Source organism: Mytilus galloprovincialis, chromosome 1 (assembly GCF_965363235.1).
Source record: "Mytilus galloprovincialis chromosome 1, xbMytGall1.hap1.1, whole genome shotgun sequence".
Lineage (NCBI taxonomy): Eukaryota > Metazoa > Mollusca > Bivalvia > Mytilida > Mytilidae > Mytilus > Mytilus galloprovincialis.
In genome coordinates, this window is record NC_134838.1 from 18,263,837 (window position 1) to 18,274,975 (window position 11,139).

At 30.8% G+C, this 11,139-nt stretch overlaps 2 protein-coding genes across 2 annotated transcripts in view; both read left to right on the forward strand.

The window, feature by feature from the left end:
- LOC143068013 (rho GTPase-activating protein 100F-like) overlaps positions 1-10,855 on the forward strand; it is a 37,721-nt gene extending 26,866 nt beyond the window's left edge. The window contains exons 3-6 of the mRNA XM_076241751.1: positions 1,383-2,486; positions 4,882-5,042; positions 6,792-6,996; positions 8,271-10,855. Coding sequence (XP_076097866.1) covers positions 1,383-2,486; positions 4,882-5,042; positions 6,792-6,996; positions 8,271-8,320 — 1,520 coding nt within the window. The 3' untranslated portion in view covers positions 8,321-10,855. The remainder of the gene's footprint in view (positions 1-1,382; positions 2,487-4,881; positions 5,043-6,791; positions 6,997-8,270) is intronic.
- Positions 1-11,139, forward strand: part of LOC143068035 (transcription initiation factor IIE subunit beta-like) — a 210,152-nt gene that overhangs the window by 161,958 nt on the left and 37,055 nt on the right. The window lies entirely within an intron of this gene.

The following is an 11,139-nucleotide window of genomic DNA, read 5'->3' on the forward strand; positions in this document are numbered from 1 at the left end:
AATTTCCTTTGTTTCTTCCTCCTAAATAATAAAAAAAATCATCCAGAATATTCATAATAGTGAACGCCATATATATAACATATATATTACCACCAATGGATGCGTCATAGGTAACCAGGTTCACAGAGTTTGTCCAGACTAATGGCTTTTATAATATAACAAATACGGTTTTAGTAGCCTCATTAGTTTAAGAGTGAATATTCGAAGTGACATTCCCAAACCCTGTAATTCATTATCATGAGACTTTCGCAACACATTTGCATTTATATCCTATAGAGATCTTGATATCTATATAGTATTTACAAATCCTGAACAGTCGATACAATGGTATTGTATAGAAGCCGTGTTCCGACTACTATTGCGACATCTTTTTTCTTTTTCTCCAATTACTTGTCTCAAAAATATCTTCACAATTCATTAATGGCATGCAAAAAAAAGTTAATTACTAATGGAATAAGAACAGATAATCTAATAAGTAAAAAGTTATCGTTCCTTTAAATATAGTAAACCTGCCTCTAATTATCAATGCCCCATGATATTAATTCTCATAATCCTGATTAGTGTTTCGGTCTGAACTTCTCAAGTTATGGTATTAATCTCAATGGACAGCATTGTTCTATGATCTTCTATTGCACTGCTGGAGTAGCACCATATACGAATCGAGAGACCAGCTATTGTTAATAAGACTCTTTCAATTCGCTAAAGTTGTATCTCTACTTTTTCACATTCCATATTTTCACATATTTGTTAATAATAAATATATTGTTATGCCTTTTAATGTATATGCACGGCTCTGATCTGGTTGTAGATTAACATCTAAGAAATAGTTAAATTCATGTTTATGATTTGTGTCATTATTATTCAGAGGCGGATTTAGGGGGGGAGGGGGGGCGGGCCCCCCTTTTTGGGACAAAAATTGGTTGCTTATATAGGGAATCACTGAAGCGTGACTCGAGCGGGCCCCCTCTTAGGTCAGTCAGTGGGCCCCACTTATGAAAATTTCTCGATCCGCCACTGTTATTTCATTATTGTAACAATTATAAAAATCATTGTAATAAATTGCTTTGCTCTTCATGGGCCCTTTAATTGGAATAAAAATATCTTATCTTATCTTATCTTATCTTATCTTATCTTATCTTATCTTATCTTATCTTTCCTTGAGCCAAAACCCAAATTCGCTAGACCGTAAAAATGTCATTTGATTACGTTTTAACGGGATATCAGCATCTACTTGTTCAAAAAGTTTTTGTTAGATCTGTATTTGTAAAAGTAAACTTTGCTAAGTACTTCCCTAGTTGGTCATTGAAAATAAAATTACACTACGCTTTTATAATGAAACAAGTTTTGGACCTGATTTTCAAGAACTGCAAATGTCTTTTCAGGTTTAACAGCCCCATCTCCAAGAAACGTGGATTATTCATCAGACGATTATGCATACATAGGATCTTCAAGAATTTTAGGAGGAAAGCCATCATCCCCAATATCTATTCAAAAGGCAGCATCAACCCAAACCCCGGGACAAATGAAAATGACCCGTAATAGAAGTGCAGATTCAGCTCAACGGAGTAGAACATATCATTCCGATATGGGAAAAGAGCTTTCAACTTCATATCAAGAATCAAAGTATGTCCCTCCTTCAATTCATACAATGTCTAGGGTAGGGATTCCTTCATCAGCATCTACCTCATCTGCTTCTGATAGGACCAAGTTTATAGACACTGATGGTCAACAAATATCTCGCTCAACGTCAAGATTCAAAGATCTTCAACTTTCTAGGAAGCCATTACAAATCCCTTACAGCGAGTTCGAATTTTATCGTCCAGACTTAAGGAGGCGATTAGAATTGTCAAAGAAAACGGGTCAAGATGGGATTCTTAGTATTCATATTCTCTCAGGACAAGGTCTAAAATCAACAAAAATGACTCTAAGGGATTTATATTGTGTTGTGTCTATTGATTCTGTAAATAAAGCACGAACAATGATCAGAACAGGTGCAGTAAATTTCGATTGGGATGAGGCTTTCGATGTTGAACTTGAAGATTCTAAAGAAGTGTCATTTCTTATTTACAATTGGGATCCTAATTTTAAACACAGACTTTGCTTTCATGGCACCGTTTTACTCCCATCAATTCTCGAAAATGGAAAGAAAAAATGTATAGCATTAAAAATGGAACCAAAGGGCCTGTTATATACCACCTTATTATATCATGAACCATCAGTTTCCTTGCAGCGACTACCATCTATGCGGAAAAATGGTGTATTTGGGAAAGATTTAGAAACTGTGACCAAACAAGAGGGTCAGAATGTACCGATTGTAATTAGAAAGTGCATTGACGAAGTGGAGAAACGTGGACTTGATGTAGTAGGGATATACAGATTGTGTGCTTCAGCCAGAAGAAAAGCCCAATTAAGAGAAACATTTGAGAAGAATGCTCAAGCTGTTGATCTTTCTCCGGAAAATGTATCGGACATACATGTGGTTACAGGTAAAACTGATATTTTTCATTTTTTTCGGAATATTTATGAATTATATTTTAAAAGGGAAAAAATCAGAATCATGCCAACTTGAATACTTGTTCCGATCCTTCAAACCTAAGAGGACGTTAAGACGTTACGCACGGTATTGACGTAAGAAGTATAATTTTATTAACAAAATTGACACAATTTACTTTGACATTTACTTATTAAAAGCGAATTTACGGAGTACCTTCTCAACCGATTTTTATAAAATAAATATCATAAGATGATTAGAATAGATTCAAAATTCATTATTTATTTAGACAATTAATTTTAAAAAAATTAAGGATCGTTCTTATTTTCTGATCTGTGATGAGGAAAAACAACTGCAAATTTTTCCAATTTTATTTTGGATAGAATGCATAGCAAACTTTCCAAAAAAATCTTGCTACCGGAGGGACACATGAGAAGATAAAAAATAGCCTGAAAAACATTTTGACAAATCAATCATAAAAACTTAAAGTACAATGTATTTATTTTAAAAAATCGGTATAAATATAAAAATTTTGGAATATTTCTTTTTATTATGTTTTTTGTGTAAATGATTTTTTGAGATTGAACTCACTTTTGTCTAATCTGTATGTGTCTGCGAGTTTTCAGACTATTTGAAATGCTTATTCTCACTTATTTTTTTTAGCACTAATAATTTTATGCCCCACCTACGATAGTAGAGGGGCATTATGTTTTCTGGTCTGTGCCTCCGTTCGTTCGTCCGTCCGTCCGTCCGTCCGTTCGCTTGAGGTTAAAGTTTTTGGTCAAGGGAGTTTTTGAAGACGTTTAAGTCCAATCAAATTGAAACTTAGTGCACATGTTCCCCATGATATGATCTTTCTAATTTTAATTCCAAATTAAAGTTTTGACCCCAATTTCACGGTCCACTGAACTTAGAAAATGATAGTGCGAGTGGGGCATCCGTGTTCTATGGACACATTCTTGTTAATTTACAAATAAGCCTTTATATATTTTTTTGAAATTTAAAAAAACCATTGTACCTCGGCTTCTTATCTATAAAGTTGCGTGATTTGCGTGGAAACTTTGTCCATAAGAAATTATCTCTAGCCCATCCCCGCTTTTCCCCTGTGTCTATAATGGGTCTATTCCTTGTGTTTGTGTGTATTTTTAATCTGAGTGTTATTTTGATTCAGCAGACCTCTTTGGAATGTACATTTCACAGATTCATTTTAACTGCCTAGACGGAATAGTGTGTACTCATGTAAAAGACACCACTGGGCAGAAACGTCTAAATGACGCCCCTGGACATAATGGCTAGACATAGGGAATGCTTTCAAAAAAAAATTGTAAGGTCTGACCGTCATGATGTTTGTGAAATCACCCTACTCATTTAGCCATTTGTATGAACTTATAGTTTGTATCTCTAGATCTTAAATATGTTTATTTTGTATTATTATTAATGTACATTTTCTATTTCTATCACATATTTCACCTAAGGAAATCAATGGGAAAAAATATGACGTTTGGACTTAGTGGCTAGACATGCGATTTAATCAAATTCTACTTCATGAAAAACTTTTTTTGTACATATGAAACTTTGAAAATGCTTATCGTTTTCAAAACTTTCTGTTGAGTATAGTTTTTATATGATTTGATTATATTATAGCGATAATAATAAAATGGAAATTTTGATTAAGTTTCATAATAACACATAAAGACAGGTTCCCCTGCTGAATACTTTGTTGAGGACTTCCTTTAAAAATTACCCAAAGCCAAAAAAAAAGGTTATAACGTTAGAATATAAATCTAGTAGGAAGTTGGTGTTCCTAATTTCGCAGATTTTATGTGCAAAATTACAACGGTACATAAGAAAATGCATTTTATTCAGTCTGAAATGTTACGCCGGACATGCAATTATTAACGTAAAATTAAGATTTGTGTGATCCATAAAATAAATGTATGGTGCAACAATTTATAAAATTAACTTAAAATAAGAAAAACATCATGAACATGTCAAGGCCTTTCTGTAGATATATGCATGTTGGTGGATTTATTTTGCATGGGCGATTGGTTACTGTTCTTAAATCATATTATAACGTAATTTTAATCCAAACGCATTACCGTGCGTAACGTCTAAGCAATGATTTATCTATCAAACCATAAAAGGAGAGTGCTTTATTTAGTCAATTCCTGATTCAATATCTAAATGTACATGTTAACTCACCATTTACAGTTCCTTATCATTAAAAAGGTGTTGGTATTGAAACCATTAGTAGGTCAAATGATTAATCGTTGGAGTACACATCTCTCCATTTCTTTTTTAGTAAATATTTAAAATGGACTTTTGTCTCATTGGCAATCATACCACATCTTCTTTTTTATATTAACTTATCTGACTATTTGTTTTTACAGGTGTTTTGAAAGACTACCTCCGTGAATTGCCTGAACCACTTTTCACTAATGCGTTATATCAGATGTTACTCGATGCTCTCAGCGTCCGCTTGCCAAGCGACCCAGATGGAAGTGCCAAATTAATGCTTAGCATTTTAGAGTGCCTTCCAAAAGCCAATCAGGTATTAAGATAGTTTCACATTTGAACTTATAATATTTATTTAACCCAGTATGACAAAAGGATTTTATTTAGCAAATTTTTGGTGGTGATCTTGTATTCACTGAATCAGGTATCCATGTCAACATAGAAGGTGAAATATTTTTGGTGTAATATAACACAAATGTTATTGAGGCATCATGTAATAGTCCTTTTCAATAATTATTTTAGTGAAGCAAGATAAATGACTTTTAAATAATTATGTGCAGAACATAAGAGTTAATATTAACAGCCAATCTTGCATGTATCAGAACTATCTTCCGGGTCCACATACTATCTTGCAAGTATATAAGTATGTTAAATCAAGCTTGTTGTTATTTTATTATTGTTTTTAAATCGATGTATCTAAATCCTGTTTTAAAAACATCAATGACTTTTCTTAATTTCAAAATAAGATGTTTGCCTTTTGATAATATGTTACTGAAAGTTGAATTTAGTTAACTATGCTATATATGATGGTCTTCAAAAAAGATATGCAACACTATTATAGGTCCACAATAATCTTTACAGACATATTATTGTATAATAGTCGGAATCAAATTGACAGTAACCATGGTAGCAAGATGCATTATAAATAGATCATAACCTTTTACTAGCATTGTGGGTGCACTTGAATAAAAATAGTTTAATTTATTATATTAATATACAGAAATAGCAAACAACAAAGATAAAAGATCAAGAAGAGAAAGAAGTTCATAGTCTTATTATTGCATTGCTTTATTGATTATATTTATTGATATTGAAAATTTTATTTTACACTCTGTGTTGATGCAAGTTACAAATCTCTTGTGATATATCTCAGCATTTTATTAAATTGTACTTGTATCTAGAATAGAAATTCATTTGTTTGATGTATTTGTACTTGTATCAAGAAGTAAAATAACAATAATACTGAACAAGGAAAATTCAGAATGGGAAGTCCCTTAATAAATGGCAATATAAAAGCTACATCTTTGCAAGCATCAAGTATACAAATCACTACCATCAAAGATTTCCAAATGGATAAGGTAGTGTTTGTCTTCTGCCTGGGGATTCAATCCAAAAAGAAGACTCGAGACAGTCATACACCACAACAAAGTACTACAGGGTAATTTGAAGTAGTCTATACATGACCAACTCCACCACCAAGACCAATAAGATTCTTTTTTCGTACTCTTTGTTGAATTGAAAATATTTCTGATATGTCTTTTATAACCATGGTTTGGTGATTTTGAATCCCAAGTAAATTCTTAAAATACCAAGTAACATGTCAAGATTATGGCAGTTGTTATCAAAAAGTAAAATCACAAAAATACCGAAATCTGAAATAAATTCAGAACGGAAAGTCCCAAATCAAATGGCAAAATCAAAAGCTCAAACAAATCAAACGTGTGGATAACAACTGCCAAAGTCCTTTTCTATGTATGTTGTCGTTTGTTTTTGTTGTAGTTCAGTGCTTCTGTTGTTCCATTCCTTTCCTCTTATAGTTTATGTGTTTCCCTTGGTTTTAAGTTGTAGCCCTGATTGTTTTCGCGTTATTGAGTTATTACTATTGAACATCTGTATACTACTGTTGCCTTTGTTCACGTTTGATTATATTTTTATCTATACCAAGGGAGGTAAATCTTGCAAGATATTTGAAATTTTTACAAACAAGAACTGGGAACAGCTGCCGTCAGCTTACAGAGTAATATTTGGTGTCTCCCTTTATGTTATTGTTTTAATTCTATTTTAGGAGACAATGGCTGCGGTGCTTAATCATTTAAAGAAGGTTGCAAGTAATGCTGACAAAAATAAAATGAACATTGTCAATTTGGCAATATGTTTTGGACCGGTGCTTCTTTGTCCATCGCCAGTTTCATCAGGTGGTACATCATTAGATTTCAAAAAACACATTGAGGTGCTTAAATACTTGCTAGAAATTTGGCCAGTAAACTATGGTAAGCTAACAATATAAAAATTGACTGAACAGAGATCACTGTAAAAGCGTATTTTATATTTTTTCCCCAACAAAACACAAGATGCAATCAGTATGTAAAAGGCTGTTACATGTAATTCAATGTTATGACTTAGAAGATGTTATAAAGTAATGCTATGGTTCATTTTTATACTTGTATAATTTAAGTAAAACATTCTTATTTTGAATATAAAGTTTACATATAATGTTATAGTAGCAAAAATTAAGCCTGTATCCTCCCTTACAACGTGGATGAAATTGGCCGTCCATATTTAAATTTTTTTTTTATAAAAATATTTTTTCAGTTAGCGTCTTCAGTGTTCAATAATATGGGATACATAATGGTACTGAAATCTGTGTTATATCCTTTTAGAAAACATATGGTTACCAAGTTTCTCACACTCTAACTGCTACCTATTTGATAAATTCAACAAATGGTACATTTTATCTACAATAGATTTGTTAGTTTAGACAAGGATTTGTATACTATACAAATCCTTGGTTTAGACTGTAACTAAAATACCAATCATACAATTTAAATGTTTGAATTTCAATTATGAATCAGGACCTTTATGTTTGTTTAGTGTTTCAAATAAAGGTATACTTGATGACAAAAGGAATAGGAAAGTTAAATGTTTTCATGTACATGTTTGAAGGCAAATGTGTTTTTATATGTAACTGTATACCTAGGTAACTTGTTTTCTGTCTACCTAATTGAAAACATAAAGCACAGACTAGATTATCAGATAGAAATAACATTGCTTCTAGGAAAAAAAATTGTTAATATTTGAAATGAATAAAAGGGACATGGTGTATAAATCCGAACACATACTAGACAAACCCAAAGCAAAAGTACATAATTTGTTAGGTGCTGTTGTTTATCTCAAAGTAACTGTGAGTAACTGTTAATCACAAATCAAATCTAACATCTCTCTGCATTTTGACCTTAAATTTATTTGTATATCCCACCTATGGGCACTAAGTATTTCGGTCTGTCAATCCGTACGTCCGTCTGTTTCGCTTCAGGTTACAGTTTTTTGTCAAGGTAGTTTTTGATGAAGTTGAAGTCGAATCAATTAGAAACATAGTACACATGTTTTCTATGATATAATCATTCTAATTTTAATGCCAAATTATTAGAGTTTTAACCCCAATCTCACTGTCCACTGAATATAGAAATGATAGTGATGGTGGTACATGCGTGTATAACACATTCTTGTTTGGATAAACAATAACCCACTTTTATTCTTTTTTCAGAAATGGTGAAGGTATCTAGTCAGACATCAATCAAGAATCAGTGTTCATGATAATAGTTTTACCTAGGGCTTTTTACAATTATATATTTCATCTATCTTATTCGTGTTAAGTAGATTTTAAGGACATTCCTATTTACTTTGTATTTATATGCTATTATAGGTTAACATTTGAAAGATCAAATATATTAGGGACATTATTAAATTTATATATTATGTGACCAAATTATGTACTGTTATTTTATAATTGAATATTTTTTTTTTGGCACTTTAAAGTGATGATCTGCTTCAGAAAATTAAATTGTTTATGCTACATTTAAGGCACCCATCAGGTCGCAAATTAAGAGTTGAAATGTGGAGATATGTTACATTCTGTTGTAGTAAAAAAAATTGAAAGAACGAATAGATTATTGTTCACACTAATAAGGAATATATATTGTCATTATTAAAATAACTTGAAGCTTTCAGGCTACTATTGAATAACGTTCTGAAAAAGAAAGATGTGTTAGAAGAATACACTCAAATTTGAATGTTCTAGGATACAGTTTAAGGATCAACAACTAAAGATCTTTTGTAAGTTATTTTTGGTTTGCTAGGATAGTATATATTTCATTTTGAATTTTAAAAAAATCGACTTGTACTTACAAATGTACTCTTAAAAGATGCTTCATTAAAGAAGTTTTGAAAAAAATACTTGGAAGGATAACGTACAAGTTCAGTCTCACCTATTCTGGTTTTCAATCTTTAATTTTAGGTGCTACATTTGATTTTCATGATTAAAAAATGATAAAATGTAAATACTTATTTGTCAATTATAGATTACAACATATTTCAACTATCCTATAATAGTATGAATGCCTCAGAGACATATCACATGGTTTGTTTATTTAGTTTTGTTGTTAAATATTGTTGAAGGAAACATATCATTGTTATTTATTGATAATTTATCAAATAAGTCAAGGTTTTTATTTTTATTTCTAGTCAGCAATTCGCAGCATTCCTTATTGATATTAATGTTTATTTATATACATTTTATTTTATTTTACATTAGATTTGCTTATTCTTTATTACTAAATGTCAGCAAAATTTTTAGCAATTTTTTTGTTTGTCGATATGTTGAAGTAATAAAAAGAAAGGTTTTAATGAAAATATTGTATGAATATGTATATTTCTTTTGTTTTCAATGAACAAGAGATGTAAACATTTTAAAATTAATTCGAAGTTTCTCCTACAAATTGATGATCCTTGATTAGTTTTGGCACAATTGGGTATTTTTTTTTTTTTTGATTAATTACTTTTCATAATTTGACACTTTTTTTGGTACAACTGTGAGTAATAGTTTAACTGAAATGCGGATATGCTGCATTTTACTGATTTTGACATCGTGTGAAGTTTTGAAATGTGAATAGTATTATATGCAAAATTGCATATTTTCTTCAGTTTTGATATTATTTTTACTGAAGATATATATTTATAGTTGCTTTAAGAGTACTTGTCAGTTTCAGTCCACACATACTCTACTCACATTACATGTTTGAATTATTTAAAGCTAGAAATAAAATACACGGAAGTGACATTTGAGTAGTCTAGTGATTTACTGAAGAAATATTATTGAATCAAGTGTTTAATAAAAAGTTACTATTATCTGAATGTACATATGGACATAAATAGTGATTAAATTGGTTATTTTAGCAAAGTATGAAATGAACATAATCTCAAATATTGCAAAGATTTCAAATTTGCTATTCAGGAAATTGACAGAATAACTGTTCTTCCTATTCTTGAAAAAAAGTTTGGAGATTCATACAAACATCATAAACAGTTCACGAGCTTTTTGGAAATAATGAGTCATAATTTTATTGAAGAGTTTTTTAGGATTAATATTAATTGTATTTTATTTTCAAGCTATGCGGTAAAAGTTTTTTTAAACTACAATAAACAGAAATCATGTTTTTGCTGTAATACTTGAGATTGCGTTTTTGATGCTACTTCAATAAAAAGTCGACTCTTATTCCCTTTTATGGTTAAATTTTGTTGGGGTTACAGTTTAAACATAGGATAACAAGATATTATACATGTCATGTCGCGATACAAGATTTCAAGTTAAAATTTTTTGCTTTGAAAATTAATTGTTCGCAATGAGTTCCTCAGCACACAAGTTGAATTTTTAAATTGTATCAGTTGGATAGGAGGGATGATGCATTTCATTTTACATATTGATATACTAGGGCCATTAAAAATGTTGAAGGTGAAATGTTCTTTACTGTTCCTGTCAGTCTTTCTATTTGTTTACATATCTTTTTAAACAAACAAATAAGCAAGATTTTTTTTCAGTATATTTTCGTCTAGTCATAAGTGATCTTTTTGTGAATTTTATCTTTAACTTTGTGTAGCTCTCTTATATGGTGATATTGTACAAAACAAATTTAATGTTATGTTTTGTATGAATGTGAGTTGAAAGTGTTCGACTTCAATGCTTATTAAATCGTTAAAGCTTAATTATGTATTATTTACAGAAACGTTATGAAAACATGTATTTATTGTATTTTTTGTATGACATAGGTTATTAAAAGAATCAGAAAACGACAAGTTTTTACTTACCCTCTTTTTTTTACATGAACGTCAACTGTGAAGTTAGAATAATACAATTTTCTTTCAGCAACATCATCAAAGGAGCGCAATTTTGAAAAAAAAAATCGAGAATGAGCTAGTTTGGTTTACTATTAACGATTGAAAAATATTTAACCGACTTGATTCAAATTAGAGGAACCCTTATCTTTGTCAACGCATCTGATCTCTTGCTCAGTATGAAGTTCACACACGAGTCTCTCAGATTTTGCTTTGCAAATTAAATTCCATCATTTCGGAGGTTT